Source organism: Colossoma macropomum, unplaced genomic scaffold (assembly GCF_904425465.1).
Source record: "Colossoma macropomum unplaced genomic scaffold, Colossoma_macropomum, whole genome shotgun sequence".
In the NCBI taxonomy this organism is placed as follows: Eukaryota; Metazoa; Chordata; class Actinopteri; order Characiformes; family Serrasalmidae; genus Colossoma; species Colossoma macropomum.
Genome location: NW_023494791.1, coordinates 14,129,708 through 14,152,847, shown reverse-complemented (window position 1 = coordinate 14,152,847; position 23,140 = coordinate 14,129,708). Strand labels below are relative to the sequence as shown.

At 40.3% G+C, this 23,140-nt stretch overlaps 1 protein-coding gene across 5 annotated transcripts in view; it reads right to left on the bottom strand.

The window, feature by feature from the left end:
* Positions 1–1,422: 1,422 nt before the first annotated feature.
* The window catches only part of march8 (membrane-associated ring finger (C3HC4) 8), a 125,158-nt gene continuing 103,440 nt past the window's right edge, over positions 1,423–23,140 (bottom strand). For 4 of the 5 annotated variants that reach the window (XM_036574015.1, XM_036574019.1, XM_036574018.1 and 1 more), the window contains exons 5-7: positions 12,974–13,154; positions 8,165–8,300; positions 1,423–4,960 (exon numbers count right to left, since the gene is read on the bottom strand). In XM_036574015.1, the coding sequence (XP_036429908.1) occupies positions 4,656–4,960; positions 8,165–8,300; positions 12,974–13,154 (622 nt within the window). In that variant the 3' untranslated portion in view covers positions 1,423–4,655. Of the gene's footprint in view, positions 4,961–8,164; positions 8,301–12,973; positions 13,155–22,050; positions 22,816–23,140 lie in introns of all 5 variants that reach the window. The other variant, XM_036574020.1, reaches the window with a different exon arrangement.

The window sequence follows — 23,140 nt, the reverse complement described above, 5'->3', positions numbered from 1 at the left end:
GTTAAATAAATGAAGCAAATGTTGCTCTGGGAGTTGTAATGTTGGCTGCTTGTCTAATCTGAAAGTGGTTCATCTTTATTCTGGTACGTTTTTTTTTTTTCCTAACACTACAAAGATTTTTGTCAGATATACTCTAAATGTTCTCTATTTCAGTACAATTCTTTTCAGAATGCCATTTCAAGGCCTCTGTTTATACTGACTTCCCCTCTGTTAATGCTGACACTTAGCCAATGCCTTCATAGTGACTCTGAGTCAGAATGGTTTTGTGATGACAGTGTCTTCAGCAAAAACCTTCAAATGCACTGCTACCTCATCATTTCACAGGAATGCTGCCCATAGCTTTACCGCAGGCCCACGGTGTGTGTGCCCTGCTCTGTGATCACATTCATCAGTCGTACAGAGTAAATTAGGCATTAAGTGTGACTATGAAGTACAGCCAGCTTCCTTTCACACAGAGCTCAGCACATACTCGTATGCAAAGAGGTTTATACACACAAATACCCTACAGATGTAAATGACTTTTGTGTCAAACATAGAAACATTTCATTCAGCTCAGCTCAATCATGTGCAAACATCGTGTGTCATGTGCATTGTTCACATGGCAAGACAAAAATAAAATAAATAAATACATTTAACACATCTGCAGTGTTTTTGACTTTAAAATTCCATATAATAACATAGTTATATGCAAAAGCTTGACATCTTCATTTAAATTCAATGTTTTGTTGATTCTCTAAGTGAAAATAAGTTAACGTATCTTCAATATAAGTGATGTCCAGTCTTATCCACAAAGGGTCAGTGTGGCTGCAGGTTTTCATTCCAACAAAGCAGAACTGCACATGATCAGTTGTTTAAAGGCTGAACAAATGATTAAACAAGTGGAATCAGGTGTGCTCCTGCTCATTTAGAATGAAAACTTGCAGCCACACCGGCCCTTTAAGGATAGGATTGGACACCCCTGCTCTACAAAGACCTTAAATATGACCTTTTTCTGTTAAATTTAGTGGACAATTTCTACATACTGGAAAAAATAAAACATAAAATGTAAAATGTGCCATACATTTTGCACACAACATTTGCTTTTTTTCTCTGTGTTAAATTCAGCAAATAAACTGTAATTGTGCATTAAAGTGTACTTATTTTCACTTAGAAAATCAACAAAATGCAACAAAATGTAATTTGACCAGGGGTGCCTAAACTTTTGCACACGACTGTACATTCTTACCACTAGTTTGTATTTACCATATAATTTTATAGTCTTTCTGGAAAACATTCTCAGCACAACTGACGTTTCTGCATCGCAGTCTTACACAGCTGTTCCACACTTACTAACAGTCACGTCTCAGATTGCCATGAAGAATTTGGACGCGACAGCTGCAGTTACGCTCTGGCGGTTTTGGAGGAACCCAAGTGGACACCGACTTTTTTGATTAAGGTTTTATTTTATTGCTCCATTTCATCTCCCCTTAAAAACACGACACAACATAGTCACTTACATCTCAATTAAGAAACTTAAAGTCAACCTCCTAAAAGTGTGATAATACTGAGAGAAAATTATAAAGATACATAAAATACAAAACTATACATGTAAATTACAGTCTTTTCAATTTCACAAAACCATATTTAGCTACTGAGAAAGCCACGACAATGTGAAATGCTCATTCAGTTCCACTGCTTCGTCGCTTATTTTGACACAGTGTTCATGAAAGGCCTTCCTTGCTGACATATAACGGCCTTGAGGAAATTTAAGGATGTTCCAGGAAACGATGGTGACAGTTTGAATCTTTTAGGCAGTATCGCAACCACCGCTGATATAACGGGAGCACAGAGTCTGGCAAAAACAACAAGCATCATATTTGCAAGAATGTATAGGTTTACTTCATTTTATTTGGTTGTTTTTCAGTCTATATACGCTTGCTCAAATATGGGTAATCAAACAAATCAAAACACATCAATAGTTCATTAAAAACAGTTTTTACAAAAATTACATTTACTATTGAAAGAAAATTCACAGAGAGAAAAAATGGAATAAGATGGAGGGGCAGAAAACAGTCAAGTTGACTATGTTCAAGTCGATTCAGTAGTAATGCACTGCAGTTTTATGCAAGAAACACTTTCTAAGCACATCTGAATCGTCCGGGTGTATGTTAATTAAAGAGTGATCAGCCAAATGACCGCCAGAACTACAGGCAACCTTGAGAACGGTACTACAATGAAAAGACAAACAATACTGCTACTGCGCTTTCAAACAGATCAGAGCTGAACAAACAGGACGCAGTGCAGCAATTCAGTGAAGGATATTCCCCACAAGGCCAAATATGCAGCTGAGTCACAATGTAGAAATTTTCCAAATCCTATTTTGTCCAAATAATGATGAAGTATCACAGTTTGAAGTTGATTACACATCAATGCTTAGGGGTCCCATGCTGCTGTTAGGTTAAAGGAGCCAGCTCCTATTCATCTGTAATGTCGTCAAAAATCCATCAGTACACTGATCGTTAATTGTGAAGTAAAATCTAACATAAAAAAGACGCCAGGCTGCATTTACGTAAAACCGAGCTCATTAGGGTGTGCAAGCTTTATAAAGGGCATTCCTGCATTCATCATGTAGCAAAGCTCAAGGAAAGTCAATGGTAAGGTCCCATCTGCCCAACACAACCTCATTATCTTATACAAGAGGAGCTCATTTGGTGCAAGTACAAATTTTACTACCTGTGCAAAATCAAATCTGTGAACATGTAGTGTTATTTGCAAAAAATGGGAATTCTTTATGAGGTTATGCTGGGTCACTGCTATTAAATACAGCAAAAGTAAGAAATCTTTGTGAAACAAGGAGAGAAACAGGGAGGCCTGCAAGTACGATCCCATCAACAAACTTTATCTGCACTTTTTCTCTTGGTCAAATTGCACAGAGCAGTTTTGGTACATTAAAGTATCTATTACAAAGGTATAACCTGCCAAGTGTCACTAGATGGCAGGAGTATTCTTTCAAGTTCTGATTTCAAGTAAACCCACATTGTTTCACATTCTGAAATCATCATATTGTTAGGGAGATAAATGCGCCATATTATGTCAAAAACATTTGCTACATGCGGAAATGGTGCTAAGCTGACATGGCAATTTCTCAGCCTTTACATCATACAGTATATATCATATCCTTACAACATACTGAAAGCCTCAAGAGTAGAAGTAGAAAGCACTGCCTTGGGAAATTTGCCACCCTTTCTGCCACCATACAAACAAGTAAACACAATGTATTTGCAAAGCTGACAAATTTAACACCTTTTCTGAAGATGGTTTTGACATCTGAACAGCTGCAGGATCAACTTTAGAAACAAAACGATGTATAAACTAAGGATGATGAAAAAGAATGACAAAATGAGTCGAGGATACAATTGAAACCTGCCGTTTAAGTGTGTTACGTCAAGCCATTATGCCACATGCGATAGCATATCTTAATTATAATATGGGACAGGAGAGTCTTGCTCGAATACAAAATATGCAGAAAATCTAAATGAAACCTTTAAGTAATAAATGCCTGGTTAGGGTGAGAAAAATAAGTTGCATTTTCCACCCAAGGATATATTTCATTAAAGGAAGGTGATCAAAATAAAGACTGAATATAAAGTGTCATTCAAGCATAGAAAACAAGTTGAGTGGTGCTACAAGAAATGCCCCTCTCTGCACAAAAATGTCCTAGATGGTATTTTTTTAAAAAGTAGTCTACATTCTAGAGCCCTCGGAGGGTACATTTAAGGGCTGATTTACTAAAGTCTTCAGCTTGTGCAAAGTTTTTAGCATGTACAAAAACAGCACCATAGCTAGTGACTGGTCAATGTGACCCAGTCAAAAGTTACAGTATGTTAATGTATTTGCTAGTGCTAAGACTTTTAACATGTGCAAATGGCTTTAGTGAATCTAGCCCTTAGTAAGATGAAGATAAACTCAATTAAATTTGCTTTGATTCAATAACACACATAGAATAAATTACAGGTCAAATAAAACAAACAAGAAAGAAGAACAAAAAGTTAATAACCCATTCATCTGATACGGCCCGAAGTCAGAAAATATGGAATGATGATAATAAAAAGACGGCCATTTCCCTCCAAATTCCTTTTTTCCATCCGAAGGTTGTGTGGGAATACAAATGTCATCTATCATATCATCATATAAAATGTGAGAAAAGCTTTCAAAATTTCAAGCTTGTATTTTTTCCTCATATCTTTTCATACCACACGTATAAAGAGAAATATATGGATATTAAAACAGGGGAGCCTTAGAACAGGGAACTAAAAAAGTGCTTAAATGCATTGTTAAGGACTCCATTAGAACCGGCACAGAGACACATACTCACACACACACGGCGAGTGCAGATGCGCACACACAGCTCGACTGGCGGTTTTCACATCTCGTACGACAGCAGTACAATGGCAGTAGTCGCTTCTGGCGCACACCGATTCATAATGGTCAGCCAACAACTGACAGGAACAGAACAGACAAACGAAGAGAAAGTAACACCTAAACAACAGAAGTTCCGTCTCAGCCACTCTGTCCAGTGCTGTGTGGCGTCACCGGTGGCCTGGAGGAGGCAAAGCATCTTCTGGTCCCCTGGAAGTTGGTGGGGGGATGGGAGGGATTATAGTGGACAGGGTGGGTCACACGTGCAGTATCTCCATGCTGTAGTCCTCTGTCTCTGTGTACTGGGAAGAGTTTGTGTCCGACTGCGCCAGCCCGAGAGCCTCTTTGTTGTCCAGGTTTGGCTCCATAAATGCAGGTTTCTCAAAAACAATCTTTTTATAGGTCTCTGGGCGGTTTTGCACATATATCACTCTGTTGTAGGCCTTGAGTCTCTTCCACAGCTGAATGTAGACTTTGCATTGTACATACATGAACACCAGTCCGCCAGTGAAGCCGATGGCCACCACCACGAGCTTGGTCCAGAAAGGCCATTCAAGTATCCCTACAGAAAACAGGAACAGAGCCTTATTATCGGAATCGCATCACAGAAACACAAAATCCAGACTGAAATTCACTTTCATGGTATAGACTTCCTGTGATAAGGAACTGATAAAAAACTCTTAGGGCCAGTTTCCAAGATCGTAAGTCTACACTAAAAATATTGTCCAATAGCGGTTCACCATTGGCACTTCAATTTCCTCCAACAGTAGACTCACGTCCGGGAAACCAGCCCTTATAGACCTAAGTCAGGTTTCGTTTAAGAGGCGGAAAAAGCAATACACTGTCATGAATGAACATATATTCATTCCAGGACCAATCATATGAGGGAACCTCTTTTGCAGCACCACAGAATGACAATTGCTAAAAGCAATCGGTCATTTCTGTACACATATGATCTGATTCTGGAATGTTATGCATTCTCTAAATGTATGCCAAGCGCACTGCTCTAGCTACAGGGCAGACATCAGAGGAGATGACACTGGAATCAAACACAAGATGCTGAATGAGGAGTCCCCATGAGGAGCACTGCTTATTCCACCTCCAACTTCACCCTAACTTCTAAATGTGAATGAAAAAAGTAATTACTAACAGGATATAGACAGAGCAAGCCTATTCAACAGGAAAGAAGCTCTTAGGTAATTTAATCTGAAGTAATTTAAGCTGTAGTTTTCTTTCCAGCCTAACTCATGTTTGCCTTGACCATCTTCTAAACCTATTCCACTGACCACTCACTAATTCTGCTCTGTAATGCACTTCTTATCTTTTCAGAAGCAGTCAATTTCCTTCAGCATGTAATGGTCTACCATAAGCAATGGAAGTCACTCCAGAAAACTGCAGAGGCAGCACAAAGTTAGGGGTCCACAGTTTGCCTTTCACTGAGACTATATTCAAGAGCATGATTTTCACATTAGAGTAGAGAATCGAATCTTTCTATTGCAGAGTGTTTCTTAATGTCAAAAACAGACAGATTGGGAGGGGATTGCAATGTGGTAAATCACTATTTTCTACTGCCAGCTCACGCACAAGGCCTGAACATGGAATGAAATACTGTACTGCTTTTGGAAGCTCCGTAAGTTAGGCCAGGGTGCAGCTTTAGGGCTCCTGACATGGTGAGCAAGAATAGAGTAAAGAGAGGAGGGGTTAGTGCTGGGGGTATGGCACCATCTCTCCAGGGAAATCTGCACAAGCTAAAAAAAACAAACCTGGCCCGAGTCTAATCAGACTTGCACACCTTTGCTGATCACTGACCCAGGTTGACAGAGACACTTGTTCTGCACCACTCCTTTTTTACAGATCAACAGTGGAATGCAGTGTGTGTTTTCCTCTAGGCTTTATTTGAGTTGGGATTCTTGGGGATGGTATGGAATTCAGTAAATACTGTAGATGGTTACTTTGGCTGTGACCAAAATGGATTCCTATTTGTGTTTTACTATTTACACCATTATGTACGTTCGCCATTTTTTTCTATTTTCTGAAATATAAAATGAAAGAGTGATTTTGAGTAATTGCTGCTCATCAGAGCACAGTCACCTCATGGTAAAAGTCATAGATTAATGCAGTCATGAACCAAGAATTAAATGTGTGGCCTAGTCTCTTGGACGTGGGGTCATTTTAGCTCCTTATTAAGCAAGTGTTTATACCGTTGCCTTCTGCATGCATTAAGTCTATAAGGTTGCCATTACGAATCTGTTTGCCAGTGATCCCAGCCCTCAACTTCAAGTTCTGCAACAGGTTTGTTTATGTGACTGGTGATTGCTGATGCAGGGTGATGATGTCTGAGTGTATTTAATTATTCATGTGTATATCACCATTACTTAGTAAATTACACACTGCATTAATTAGGAAGTAGAAATCCATTTCAGTCACAGCCTTTGTCTGTGCCAATCTATGCTGCTCCCACAAATGCATTCTTTCATAACAACTGTTACTAGGTTGGACAAGCTTTACACAATGCTGACAAAAATCCCATTTAACCTAATGAGAAATTGTCAAACATATAAATATAGCTAAATCAAAATAGCGGAATCATTTGAAACATTAAAATGTTTGTTTAGTGTCATTACATGTTAAGTTTCCAGTTTAAAATGCTACACTACTCACTACTGCATTATGTTGTGGTAGCTTATCAAAACTAAGCAGGAAAGAAAAAAACACTACACCCGATCTATCCTAACAGCGTGGCCACTCACACGCATACAAAATCTGAAATTAATAACGCACTCTAAATGTAGGTATTGTGACAAAAACTGATTTTTGTCAGTATTCACACACCCTCACAACAGTTGCTACGAAATAGCACATTTGTAGGCAAAGCATGGATAGGTTAATCAAAGTCTTAATTTGAGTTCTATTCAAACACATCCGTAACTTACAAGCCTTAATATTTAAAGTTACACTGCATTCCCAATGCTCCTTCCTGCATTAAATAAAATCAGAATCAAGTGGCTTAGCCCATCAGCATTAAGCATGCACTTACAGCATACAGAAATTATTCAGAGTGTGTTAGAACTCTTCCCTGGAAGTGCTTAGCAGTTAAGGCTCAAAATGGTGGATGAAACTCTAGCATGTAGAGTTGAAGGGAGAACAGAAAAGAGGGAAGTATCAGACAATCTGAGCAGAGAGAAGCAAGGGATCAGACATCTGAGGAGAGAAGGGGAGGCAAGATTAGACATTTGGATACGTGGATTAAGAACCAGAGTCAGATGTCAGAGGAAAGACAAATCAGATGTGAGAGGAGAAAGTGTTTTACCTGGTATTCTTCCGGCTGCATGGTTAAAGAGAGTTTATTACTATTTCGCTACAGGTAGGAATAGGAGGCGTGAGCAAGTGGGGAGGGGAATTTTACTTTTTCCACTTTAATTACATCTTTAAATAGCTGCAGGAGTGACTTATATAAGCTGTGTACATAATGCAGCGTGATGACTATCAGATAAAAATGTTCTTTTGGTAGGCGCAGCTGAAAAATAGGCATTTAACTTTAGAACAAGACGGCTGAAGATACATCGGCTGAATGAGGGACATCATTAACACTCCACACTACGCTCCATTAAGTAAGACCATTCTTCGGTCGGGATGTAACAGACCTACAGCAAACCCTGAATGAGCAGCAGCAGAACAAATGGGGTCTTGGTGAGATGACTCAGGGAGACGGGTGAAGGCTGGGGAGTCAACAAGGGCTGGCTGGGATCAGGGTAGGACAACTGACCTTGTCTGATCTCCTCTGCAGTGCGGTCAATCAGGACGTACAGTGACCACACCACGCAGGTGATGGCAATGACGTGGAAAGTGACCGAGCACATGATCTTCCTCCTCTCGCTCGCAGTCATCTGCAGCTTCTCCCACTACAGAGCGAGAGAGAGACAAGGAGGGCATTAGCACAAGCCTTGTGTCTTTAAACAAAAACACACAGAGAACAGGCATCCATAATCAGAACGACAAGAATACCTCGATTTCTTTCCTAACAAGTGTACAATAACAACAGACAGTATTTACCCCTTTATTGATGTCATAACAAACAGGATTTTGGTCCAAACCCACTCATTCTGTCTTGCAACCTGCACTGTTTCATTATAGAATACTCAGACAGAGTGCATCCAGTTTAAAGACCTGATTTTACCTGGTCTTTCCACTCATAACCATAAATATTTAATGTGGATTTGTTTGTGCCATCCCAGTGTAGCAGCTTCATAGCATGCCTCTCAATAAAGCTATAAGTCCTGAAAAACAAATACCCACAGGGCCAACAAACTCAGGGCTGCTGAGAAAAGTCAAACTTAACAATCAATCAAGTCCATTTGCTAAAACACTCTTAATATCAATACATAAACTTCTTATTAAACTTCAGCCAGGAAGCTAAAGAACTGTGATTCATTTGTAGAGCCCACTGAAGGCAGAGCACATACTTATGTTCAGTAAATTTCAGCGATGTCCCTGAAAGGCTCTGCTCTAAGCAGCTGGTGTTCAGAAAAGCCACTGCTGAGAAAAAGAGCCACCCAGTGCTCTAAAATTCTGCTCTCAAAGAAAGCTACTGAAGATCAGCTCTTCTGCGTCCTGTGATCAGGACACCCCATCTATTTTGCTTTGAATAATTTATTAGATGGGCCCCATGTGATAAGTTCTGAAATCAAAAAGTCAAACTGCACTCCAAGTGCAAACAGATAAGAAAATATGCAGAGGCAGCAAGCAAGTGAGGAAGTGAAAACCCAAGTTTAAAAAAAAAGGAGTTAAAAAAATATTAAAAGATTCAGAGAAAATGGAACTCCTAACAACCGTACAAGATCTGCTAGACCACCAAAAACTGTAACGGTCAGATTAACAGTACGTAAAGCTTTCATCTTTGAGAAAATCAAGCCCTACTCTTGCTTCCACAAGCATTTCTGTCCATATTTTCACTATGAGTCAACAACATAAAGCTATGGGTCTGAAATGATGCACAGCTATCAAGTATAAATTACTGAGAAAATGAAATAGACAAAAAATTAAAGTGCAAATCAAAGTGCTGGTGTTCTCAGAACAATGGATTGGCCACCCCAGAGTCCAGACCTCATCACTGAATGTGTTTTTTTTTATTTATTTATTTATTTTTGTGATGAACTGAATTGTGAAAAGCAGAAAACACCACTAATTTATAAAACTGACCTTTCAAACTTCTACATAATTTTCAGTTAAACCTTTTTTCCTAACGCTGAAAAAAACAAGCATACTTAACGACCATGGACATTAAATCAATGAAGGGTGGTCTCTGACAGCACTGAATACACCTCCACAACTATTCCATGACCTTAAATCTTAATATCCATCGGGACAATGCTATGGTTCTATACCAGTTAAACTGACAACAACCACAAACTCAAAGTAGGGCATTTACAACCTCTGAATACAAACCACTCTTTTCCACCCATTACACACTCAGTGTGAGAAGACGGATCAGCCAGAGAGCATAATAATGTGGCAGAACTGAAGAGAATGCATTCACCGTGATCTAGGCTGACATGTCCTGTTGGTATTATCTTGTGTAACTCACAGGCACCTGGCCTTGACATGTTCTACGGCAGCCTGTTAGAGCTCAAAGCCCAGGGCAGTACACAAGCCACTCAGAGACTCACTATTTGACGCGCTGTATGAGACACACAACACAGGAAATTTAATTAAAGGAGGAACCGGTGGGCAATAAAGGTTAATAATGGCACTGCCTGGAATTGCATTTTGCTCCTTCTACTAATAAACATCCAGCATTTAATCATTAAAGTCTGCTGAGAAGGAAGTAGTTTGTAGCCTCAATTGGCTGTATGAGATGGTATGATATGAACAAGAAAGAGCATCATTTACCTCATCCACTTGGCTGATGCAAGTCTGAAACGCTGGTGATTTAGCCTTTTTGCTGAGCTCACGTTAATCTCGGGTGGTAACAACTTAAGCTAACAGTTCCACACCCAAAACATATGCTTATCCCCTCAAATTTGAGTCTTTATTCTCTAAACGTGTGTCAGTGAATCTTCAGTGAGCTGGAATGAACCTGTGCTGTGATGTGTGAAGCTGTAACATACTAAGCTACTGCAGTAGCATGTTATCTGCTACTGGCTCTACACCACATTGGACAGTTTATTAGACAGATGTCGAACATATTTATCTATTTTAGCTAACAGCTTACTGCACTGCCCATTTCAAACAAGTAAGCCACATTATTGCAGGCATGTTCTGTAGCTGTGCACAAGTTTCCTGCTGTCTATTGTAATACACTCATTAGCATACGTTAGTACATATGACCATGATAGATTCATGCTCACAAAACTAACAAACGTTTTTTGTTTTTTTTTTTAAGAAAGGCTGTGCTTTCAATGGAAAATATGAACTCTGCTCCAAAGTAACACATTTGATACTCAGTCAATATAATCAAAAGCCCTCCAAAAAGATTTATCCATATTAAAAGCACATTTTTGCATGCAGGGTGTCAAATTAGGTTTAATTAGAAATAACCGCAATCTAGGCTTTCAAGCAGCAGCAACTCTGAAAATGGTAAATGTATTTACACACTAACAACATTCTCTGCCTTTTTGTTCATGATTTGTCCAACATAGAATGAGTTGCCAGTTTATTTGCTACACCTACTTTGTAGGTACACTCAGTATCTACATTTACATGCACACCAATGTTTCAATATCAGTCTGATTAAGACTGCTAGTCTAAGATATAATCATGTAAACATGGTTCATTTGGCACGATCCAACTACATAATGTAAATTAAACATAGATCACTCCACTGACCTGACCTTGTTCCTGTAGTACCACACATTTCTGTAGTACCACACTTGTGATGACCAGGTTTTAACACCAAAACAAAGGAGGATATGACATGCCTTACGTTAAAAACGGCATGTAAACAATGTTTAACATAAATGGACAAGGTGTTTATACTCTTGTACACATCTTGGTTTGGTTCAGACTAAGAACTTAGCTGGGGTTTTATGTGAATGTAAATGTAGTTTTGCTCATTTTATCAGTCTACATTCCATTCAGATGCACTTTGTTGGTTTACACTGACATGTTTGTTTGTATGTTTGTAGCCTATCCATTATACACCACTATATTTATGTCAGCCACCCACGCCATCACCTTAAACAGGCTGGTTATGTGTATAACTAAGCAACACGTAGTGACAAGCTTCAGTCCTGCAAGATTCGCGATGCATGTTTCAGCAGACAAATAATACTGCAAAACAAGTCTCTGCATAATCACTCTAATAACCTGACCGCAATTACAGTACGCAATACCAATGCCAAAAGTATATGTAACTATTAGCCATTTAAACCTTGTGAAATTCTCTGTTATTTGAACTGACCCTTTGCAGCCTACTGGCACTAAATGAACAAAAAGAAAGAAGCTACAGTCTAACCATATAATTAAAAATGTGAAGCTTCTTTAAATAGTGATCCACAAAGACGAGATGAAGATAAGAAGACTGTTCGTCTACTGCAGAACAAGTAAACGTGCAATTATGTGTATTTTAAGGATAAAATTAAATGTGGGTTACCCATTAGAGTAAGGGCAAAGGTAGGATTTATTCAGAAGTACACAGCCCATTCACAAAAAGTTACAGTGGATATTGCCTCTTAGAAGATGTCTATGTTTTTCAACTTGTGGCTTCCATCATGATTACTTAATCTCATTATTTGTCTCAGCTACAGATGACACTAAATCCACTGAGTTAACAAAGAAACAGGACTTCAACAGGAAAGCCAGACTTGCTAGTTAGCCAATTTATCCACATATCAGACATGTTATGTGCGGTTTCTTTCACAGGTTTAATTGGTAATTCAGCATTTAACACTGTTTAATTCTCACAACAGACTTCTCGTGTCTTCGGTTTAGGAAATGGGTAAAATTTCACTTTCTCCTCCAAACCCTTGGGATATTAGGTACCAGACAACTTCTCCACACTCGGTGTGTATTTTGAGTGTTCAGTCTCAACGTGTGACTATAGATGTGACAGAATCAACAATCTGATTGGCTGCTGCTCAAATAATTTGCATAGAGTTTGTCCAGAACAAAAGAAAGCAGAGTGAGCAGTGTGTGCATCAGTGGTCTGATGCATTTCGCTGTTGTTAGAACAAAACCTCATAGCTCCATAACAGCAACTTTACAGGAGACAGAAAAAAACATACTTTACTTTTAATGTAAGTCAATGGAAACAGACTTTTTCCATGTACTTTTGGGTGATTTCTTTTGGTCCATTCATCAGGAAAAACACCTTCCTGATCTCCACTGATATGTGTTGCGTTGGTACGAGTATATATGGTACAGCTGCACTGCTGGGATGCTACAAATCGCACCCATATGGTAGGTGCTCCTGATGAAATGGCCAGTAAGGGAAGGTACAAGGTAGATGTATTTAATACCTTGACATGTGTGGTGTATTTAACATAACACATCTCTACTCTCAGAGCTCTAAAATACATTCATTGTGCATAAGAAGCTGAACATGACAAGATATCAGCATGAGTGCGTGTGTGGTTACCTTCCGCAGAGGCTTCAGTTTGGTCTCCATGATGAACTCAAACTTGCAGAGCTCACAGCAGCGCGTGTCGGAGCTTTTGATCCACTGCTGCAGGCATGCCTGATGCACGAAGCGCAGACTACCCGTGCAGTGGCAAGGCATGATCAGCGGACTCTCATCATCACCTTCGCAGTGACAGATCCTGCACACACACACACACAGCATCAAGCTCACAATCGCCCAAGAACCTAGAGAACTTCACATGAACACACAGCAGGCTGACAAAGCAGCTCCAGCTCACAAGCAGTTTTGCTCCAAAGTAAAACTGTAGGATCAGAAAGATGTGGGAAGCTTTGTGTTCTGGTAGTTCTATATCTATAACAGTAAAGGATGAGTATATGACATGCTGTGATGTGAGCTGAATGCTTTGTCTGCTTGATGTTTCTATATGTCCATTTACAGGCATTGACACTACGAAAGGTTAGAATCAGCTGTATGAAAATGACTACATGTATTACAAACAGAAAGGGAGATCACAAGGCACATGGGCAGCGGCTTTCCAGGTTCAGCACAGTCTTGACCTATATTACACTGTTACCACTGTAGACCCTTTTCATCTACTACAAGGCTGAAGCTGCGTGCATGCAGCATGGAATGAGATCTGAGATGCAAGAAAAAAAGCAAAATGTACTCATGTATTCATGGTACTCTGCGCTGAGTTATAAAGCCTTTATTACAATATAGATACATTGACATTACAGGGTTAAAGTGGCTCAAAAATCAGATTTTTTTTCCTAAATGTGTCACGGATCTGACTTTTTTCAGAGTTATATGAACAACAAAAAAAAAATAAAACAGTTCTTTTCAAATCAGTTCTGAGCCCCTTTTATATACGGCCATAAATATATACAATCATATGCCAGCGTTGGAATACCAAAATGGCACATTCTGTTGATCGTCTTAGTGAAAGTATGATGAAATAGAACACGTTTAAGTGTGTTCTACAGAGAACACACCTAATCTTGGCATCTGTGCACAGTTTAATTAGAAGAAAATAAAAGAGAAAACATAAAATGTGCCATAACATTTGCAAAAGCCTTATTTCTTATTTTTTACTTTTCACTATGTTAAATTCAGCAAATCAACACTAACTGTGAATCAAAATGTGCAGAAGTGTGTTATCTGTAGAGGAACTGAACTTATTTTTCACTTAGAAAATCAACAAAACACTATCTGACCAAGGAAACATTCAAAACTTACACAAAGACGGACTCAGCAGACACTCACAGGGTAGGAATAAAATAGGCACATAACACAGATTTCAGCAGACAGGTAAAGTCTGAACAAGCACCCTTGTTCCAAGCCAAACACACACTGAAGAGCAAAGACAATGCAACCAAACTTTCCACCACTCTAATCAGTAGGCAGGACTAGATTTCCCAGTGCTCTATTTTGATACTGTGGAACAGCACCCACACTTCTGCATGCAACTGTTTCAAACAGCAATGCAGCTATAAAGAGAACAGACAGATCAGAAAGATTTTTCTTCATCATAACTGTTATTATCTAAGGTCATCAGCAGCTAACTTGAATACACTTGTAATGTGAATGCAGCCTCAGCATGTGTGAAGAGACCGCCACATGGGGGCATGAGTCCACCACATGCTCTAATCACACCCCATCGTCCATCCTGCATTCAGATCAATGCTGCAAACATCCAATCTAACATCTCCCTCCCTATGTAGGATTTCTGGAATGACACCTCTCTCATTTCTCCCAGCTGGATCAACAGAATAGGTATGAAATCCCACCCCCCATGCCTTTACATCAGACCAGAGACAGGGACACTAGAGCAGCCTTCAATATGTGACAGAGGAGCTGGAGACATTTGTTACTGTTGAACGAGGGATGAGAATGCCTACTGAGAGAAAAGAAAAAGGGAGGCCACTGATAGAAAGCAAAGCAACTTCATGTGGTGGAAGTGGAGGAATGATTACAAGAGTCAACAAAGAAGAGGACACACAATCAATTTCACGCTGGCACACACACACAAACACACACAGAGCCAATTTGTGATTTGGAACCCACAGCTAACAGCTAAGTAGTTAGCTATGATGGTCTAAAGTATAGGCCAAATGTAAGCGGCCCTGTGGTGAAGGTGGCAGTGCCCTTGTGCTGCTGAGAAACACAGCAGTTCAAAGGGAATCTCAAAGCAGTTCACGTCAGACTGATGCACTTCAAATGGACAGCAAATGTTGCTGAAGCGCCAGGAGAGACACTGCCTGAATTTTTCTTTTCTTTATAAACTACACTCAAAACAACAAAAAGGTTCCTAAATGGTTCTTGGTTTTCCTAGATCTACATGTCCAAGCCTTTAACTAATACAGCATTTACATTAGGTAAAAGTTCTTTAAACTTAAAAAAGGAAGGTCATTCATACTTGTACATTCACTGAATGGTTCTTTAGAGAACCAAAATTGGTTCTATTATGCTCTTAAAACAATGTTCTCCAAGGGTTTTTTAGTAAAGCGATGCTTGTCCATAGAACCATGAACACTCATGAACCATTTGGATGCATAAATGGTTCTTTGCATGGTCAGATGGTTCATCTCTATGAAGAAAAAACATAAACGGTTATTTATAGAATCCTTTTAAAGTGGTTCTATATAGCAGAGTTTTTTGCTAAGATTGCTAACATTGTAGTACTATTCTGACTTACATGTGGAGGTGGGCTAATGTAATTTTACCTCAGGACGTCAGTAATGTTTACACCATTATGAAAGGGGTAAGAAATCTCAAATGTCAAAATATTTCAGTTAAATATAAATTTGTTCACTCTAATAATCTACCTAGCTGTCTTAAATGAATTCCATGTGTCATTAGCACTGTCATTAGCTTGGGATCTTAGATTAGACTGGAACATCGCCAACGTCAACATGACTTTTCTCTGTCATTTTACATGTTTCAGTGTTTTCAGTTATACACTTGCGGTAGGAGGACATACAGGGTGATTCAAAAAGATTCAGCCGATTTCAAAACGCCATATTTTTACAACCGTGAGGCTCCTAGGAACCAATCACATACCAATTGAAAGAGGGGGTCATAGAGTTTCACCGGAAGCTGGCTCCCTTCAGTCTGCGAGGAGACAGCGACCCTGAGCAGAAAGCATTTTGTGTTCTCCACTTCAATAAGAGTGAATCTGTCATAACTGTGCAACGTGATTTTCATCGGCAGTGAACCTCCAACAGCTCAGAGCATTCGTTGTTGGTTCCACAACACTGGATGATCTCTGAAATCACACTGAAAGAGCCGTGAGTGCAGTGACACCCGACATGCTCAATCGAGTATGGGATGAATTTGACTATCATGTTGATGTTGTCCATACAGCTGGAGGAGGTTCATATTGAGCACTTGTAAAATTACATAATAAACTTTGTGCTCAGTTTAACCATTTACAGTTTACTGCATTGTTCTGTAATGATTTACAAGTGAAATAAATAATTTTGAATTCGGATAAATTTTTCTGAATCACACTGTATATTGGCTTGATTTGAGCTACACGGAACAAAAGAAATGGCTTCTTTGAGTGCACCTATACTTAGGAAAACACACAAAACTCCTTTTCCACAAGAATAGCATTTTTACTGATATGTCAGTTCCTATGTGGATAATATAACCTGGGGTTATTTCTATGGTACATGTTATACTGGGTTAGAACTGCTGGAATCTTTACTGACGGGGTACTGCCCAGTCCAAAAATGACTGACATGCTGGATTCATAAGGGACTAAAATGAAAAATTATAATACCCTACCTCCTCATGTAAAACTAATACTGTCCAAACAGTATGACATTGTCCCTAGGAACCCCTCCTAAATTTTCACTGTTTTTGCATAGCTAGGGCATTCGAGTTTATGCAATACTTCTGTGGATATGCTTGCGAAAGATGTCTGTCCTTTAGCCAGATTCTGAGAGAAAGCTTAAGAAAATAAGGGGCCAACCCACAGCGAACAAACACCAAGCCACACCTAGAACGGCATAGCACGGACATCAGCCAGAGAAACACATCTGCAGACCATCCCCCGTAGCCTGTAAATGCGTTCCTGACAGTGTGGGAAGGGCGTGGGGGCATTAATGAGGGGGACGGAGGATTGTTTCCGTATTAGTGTTGAGACGCAGCTTTTCAGAGTGAATGAGCAGGATAATGATTATTTCCAGGCTGGCCTTATCCGGTCAAGGCTTTACAAGATTAACAGACAGCACGAACAAAAGAGAAAACAAGACATGCTATGTCTCCTTCAGTACACACACTCCTTTACAAACAGTGGAGATTCTGCAGATAACAAGCGTACGGAGTTGAGAGTAATGGAGAGGAACAGGCCACTTAGTGGTTGTCATCACTGATATTATTTGTATTCAGATGGCGGGAGACAATTCATTTCTCTACCCAATTCAGAGAGCTGATGAGTCTGCAGACTTCGCAAGACCTCTATGATAAACCCTACACATGCATAATGGCTGTAACGCTCAGCCTGAAACCCGGTTGAATCTATTGGTTCTGATGCGTTAACGGTCAGGCCTTTGTGAGACATGGAACAATTGTGAGTAATATGAATGAATGTAATTTGATAAAGTGAAAAATGGTTTTCTCTCACCTGCTGCGAGGCGAAGAACAGTGAATAAGCAACTAAACTCAAATGAATAAACAAAACGACTGGGCGAGTCAGCATGACAAATGAACAGCAAAAGAAACCAAATGAAATCCAAAAAAACATTTTCTATCGAAACTTGATTCAAAAACAGAAACAGAGCAAACATCAACTTTACATCAGACACAGAAGATCAATAAGTAATGACCGGATCTATTTTTAAAGCGCTATTCAAAATGTAGCCCAAAGGCAATAGCACATCAGAGCCCCCTCCACACAGATTTATTTCAGTCAGAACATCTTAAGCCCATCACACACTCCCAGATTCTCAGAGATTAGACCGACTCAATCTAATTAGCACATATAAGACGTTCCCTTTTTTCTTTATCCTTCTTCCCAACTCAGGTAACTGGTCCTGGGCTCTAGCGCTGGCTCTGTGACCTCTGCCTTTCCTGTCAATGAACAGCACAGTAGCTTAAATTGGACACCTGTTTTATATCCTACAGTTCAGGCCTCTCCCAGCGATCATTACACAAGCTCAGAGTAAAAACCACTACAAGCTAAAGATATCCACACTAGATATAACTACAAGTACTTGCGTGAAGAAAGGGCAAGTGGTCCTCTGCACAGAGTCACATCCATATTATACTGAAAATGTCAGTTTCATGTGCCATATTGACTAAAATATTCATCTATCTAGGTTACCCAGCATACTGCAACATTCCTTTTATGAAAACATTCCTCACAGCTTGATTCATTTCACTACCCAATTTTTCTTTGCAGATATCTGCATCAGTAATATTGCGCAAACATCCATGAACTGTATAAATGAAGACCCACACAGAGTCTAAGAATGCTTTCTTGCACTCATGTTACATCAACTCTCTTAGAATCAACAACACTTGCACTCATACTATACCAACTCTTTCATCAACTCTACATTCATGTTTGGCACACATGCAAACACATGAGCTTTGTTTGAGGTGCACATGCAAGTGGTGCCCTTTGACCTGGACTGACGCTTGCAAGGCTGATCCCATGCCCTGGCCATCACAGCGCTGCTTTAACCCTCTCAGCCAGGCTCAGTGGGCTCGGCTGTTCTGCTATTTGCGGAGCACGTGCTTTTCTAAAGTACTGCATGAGGAAGGAAGGGCATGTGGGAACAGAAACCTCACCTGGCCTTTAAAAAGGTGTACAAAAAGCATCTAGCACAACAGAGGGACTGTGACTCACTGGGAACGGACAGGCAGAAAAGCACAGGAAAACATATATTTGTATGTATATTTGTACATATAAATGTTCGAATTACAACGTGAAAATAAGCTCATCATCTACGGAGAACATACGTCTGCACATTTGATTCACAAATAAAATAAAACATAAAATGTGGCCTTTGCATCTTTTATGGTTTATTATGGTTGCACATTGCAAAGCAATGGCCTGAACTGTAGGATATAAAACAGGTGTCCAATTAAGCTACTGTGCTGTTCACTGACAGCAAAGCCAGAGGTCACAGAGCCAACGCATATTCCCAGCCTTGCAATGCGCAACTATATTGTTCTTCATTTTACATTATTCTTCCTTTTATTGTTCTTACTTCTCTGCCAGATTTTTGCTGTGATTCTCATCCTGCAGTTTTCAAAATGTCAGCACTGTTCCAACTCCAGATTGTCTGATCTGATTGCATGATTCAGGCTTGTATAGAGCTTTTTTGATCAGATGCACGGTTTTTACAGACTTTTTTCTCCATAGGAATAAATGGGGTGAAAAATTGCATGACAATCCTCGACCGAAAGACACTGTTTTGGATGTACTATCTCAGGGCAGGTCCCCGAATTTAATGTTGTTCTGACCCACACTCATCTGTTTGTCTTTTTTTGCCATCCCTCATTTCTCCCATAGAGTCCCATTCATTTTCGCCACCACACAAACTGTATTACTTTGTTGCCCTACAGCCACCAATCTACATGTACTTACTAATGGTAAGATCTCAAACTATACTGCACAGCCATACTGCCCTGCACTCCTCTATGTGTAATTTTTTCATCCCTCATTCCTCGCATAGCGTCCCATTCATTTTCGCCTAAACACCAGCCCTGTTTTTTTCTTTGTCCAACAGACACCAAAATGCATGTACTAACTCAGGGCAGCTCCACCAAGCTCTAATCCAGTCATACTGACCCGCACTCCTCTTTGTGTCATTTTTTCATCTCTCGTTCCTCACATAGACTCCCATTCGTTTTCAACAACACGTAGCTAACACTTGGCAACTCCCTAAGAACAACAAAATAAACCCCATAACACCATGGCAACTGCCTAGCAGCAATTTAGCAACCACCTGGGATGCCATAGTAACTGCCTAGCAACAACCTAGCAGGAAGTGGGAACAATAATTTATATGTAATAATTTAACATATAAAACTAGAAACACGTTTTTTGTTTTCTAATATACTAAATTCAGCAAACAAATATAAATTAAAATAGCACTGCAATCTGCAGGAAAATGCCATATCTAAATTGTTTACTGCAGACAATGTGTTAACTTATTTTCACTTAGAAAATTAACCTAATATGTCATTTGACTGCAGGTATTCAAACGTTTGCATGCGACTGCACGGGGGAATTCAAAGGTAATTAATTGAGAATGCAGTAAGTGTGAACGCAAGTCAGAGTCAAAATCCTAAGAACAAGATGAGACCTCGTACAATAACCAGGAAATTATCTAGAGGGCTCATGAACATAAGCCAATACACTGCCAGGAACATTTCTTCCATTTTCCTTTGTTTAGTAGTTCACTGTTTTCTTTGATTCCTCAAGCCAGACTTTCTCATTCTCTTTTAACTCCAGCACTTGCAGTATTTTCAGCTGTGCTTTTTTCTAACCAATAATGTTTCCTCAAGGACAGCACTGAATGTTTAGCGGTATAACCATTGGAGCAAAGCGTTATAGGAACTACATCTCTCTTTCTGATATATATTTTAAACAAAATTATGTGTTTAACTTAAAAAATGATGCAGTAAAAAATTATTTTAAGTTTCTCTTATGATGTTTGAAATGCAGTCACCAAGAGGGAACAGGGATGACAAAGTGATGGCCACCGTCTGTAAAACAGTCTGAAAAGATGCAGAGACAGGCTTCATGCACATTAGAGGCACCACATAACGGGAACTGCCATTAACAAAAAAAAAGGAACAAATGGAAAATTTGACCTTTTTCAGAAAAAAATGGAACAGAAATGATGTACGCATGCATGAATAACTAAAACAGATTCACAGTGCTGAGAGAAAACACCAGAACTAAAATGGACAATTAAGGGAATGATTTCAGAGCTCCATGCTCAAAAGTTTGCTGTAGGTGAACCACGGTTTACACAGCTCATAAAGTTATACCGCAGTGCATCTACGCAGCCTCATGGATGAGCAGATAGAAATGCAGTTATCTTGCTGTCTTTTAGCTCCCCGGGCTGTGGAACTACGACCTGTGCTGTAATCAGATCTACCCCTCCATTTTCTCCCACAAAACCTGGCAGCGTTCCACCAATCGATGAGCTGCCACAGGTAACTGAAGCCAGAGTCTGCTATCGACTGGACTCCCTGGACGTGTTCTCACCTGGGAACCTCCACAGAATATCCATATAAGTGTGGCTATACATCATGTAACTATATGACTGTACATAATACAGACTGTTAGTCTAACCTACTAAAAGACAATATGAAAAATCTAATTTGCACAACTTTCTCCTTGAAAAACACAAATGACCCTAAATATAATACTGATATCAATCAGCTGTGACATGTTAGCTGTAATGTAACCTGGTTATGTTGTTTCTGACACTGTATGAAATACTGTTATTAATAAAAATGGACAAAAGTACATCATATAGCTAAGAAGCAGCAGCCACTTTGAAAGCTGAATTTTGACCTTATTTTCGTCTTTTTTATAGATAACAGTATATTATACCATGTCAGAAATTACAAAAGTGACATTATTAAACAATTTGACTTAATTTAACGAAAAGTGATGAAGGGAAGAAGTTTAAACATTTCTAATTGTTGGCATTTAAGTTTCCACGACTTATTTGCTACATCGGTAGCTACAGTGAAAACTTCAGACAGCAGTCATGTCATGGCTGATCAATTACATTTCAGAATCTTTTCTACATTTCTGACTTTTCATTCATCTTGCTAAGGCAGTAACTGATCACATAATTTGATCTCAATGATAGCAATTAGCAGAGGAAAAAAAGCACACAACTACAAATCTACAGCACAGCCACACTTCCACAATAGGGGGTTCAGCCAGGCTGGAGGAGAAGGGTTTTTTCAGGACCTTATCATTTTGGAAAGGCAGGCATGAGGGTGATGGGACTCTACAGATGGACCACCTCTGCTAAAAGGCCGGGACACACGGGTAATGGGGGGCCGAGCGTGAGAGAGGAAGCCCCACCAACCTGCAGCAGTCTCCGGACAGAGAGTACGGTGAGAGAGGTGCTGCTTTTTCGGACAGTGGTGAGGAGCATCGGTCCAAGTCGCTGTCCTCTTCAAGCGAGCACAGCGGGGCGCGTCGCTCCTCAGCCTTTAGTGGCCTCCACTGGGACGGGTCATCCTCGAATACCTCGTCGTCACCCATCTCCTCGCCGCAGGCCTCCAGCAGGGCGCTGGACGATTTGGTGATGTAGCCGGTCAGTTCCCCGGCCTGCAGACTGCCCGCTGTGGATGAGCGAGGGAACGGGAAAAGGAAGCGCAGCAAGTTGGAGCTTTTCTGAAGCTCGGAGGTTTGGGAACAACGCTCTGGCCCAATGCTGCCTCCATAGGCGCAGGTGCTGGAGAGGGACAGAGGCTGGGAGGGTAATGGGGGAGAGGGCAGGTTGGCCGGTTTGCCATTGAGAGCTTTTGGTTCTGTTTCTGGGCCCAGTTCACCCTCTGAGCATGTGCGGTCGATGAAGTGCAGGCCGCTGCACAGGCCGTCCATCTTCTGGCCCACATCGTTCAAGGACTTTGAGAACTTGAGAGCTCCGCTGTTCGGCCTGAGGCCAACTGAAGGCTTCAGCAGCGAGAGCCACTCCGCTCCGAATGCTGTCTTATTTTTGGGTTTGGCGGGGGAGTCGAGACACAAGGTCGTCATGGTGACGCTCTGCGACACCAAGCCTTTGCCGTCAGAGTTCAGCAGAACCACAGCGGTCTGCGCAGCTTGAACTCGATTGCCACCATTAGAGCTGCATGCCAGAGAAAAGGGACAGTGTGGAAACAGAGGACAGTGGCAAGGATGAGAGAGAGGGCAGAGAGAACAATGAAACAGAGACATGCAACATGCATTAGACAGCGAGAGAACAGAGTGAACTGAAAAAAAAGAAAAGAAAGAGAGGTGTGAAGTGAAAAATGGGATAAAAGAGACAGCAGAATAAAGGCAGGCAGTGCCAGCCTATTGGAAAAAGGCTTCTCAATACTGCTATGAGTCACACTACCAGTCCTTTAATAAAAGCCTCAACCTCCCCCTCCATGCCTAGCATCATATTCCTCATGAGTAGCGCCAAGGATGGC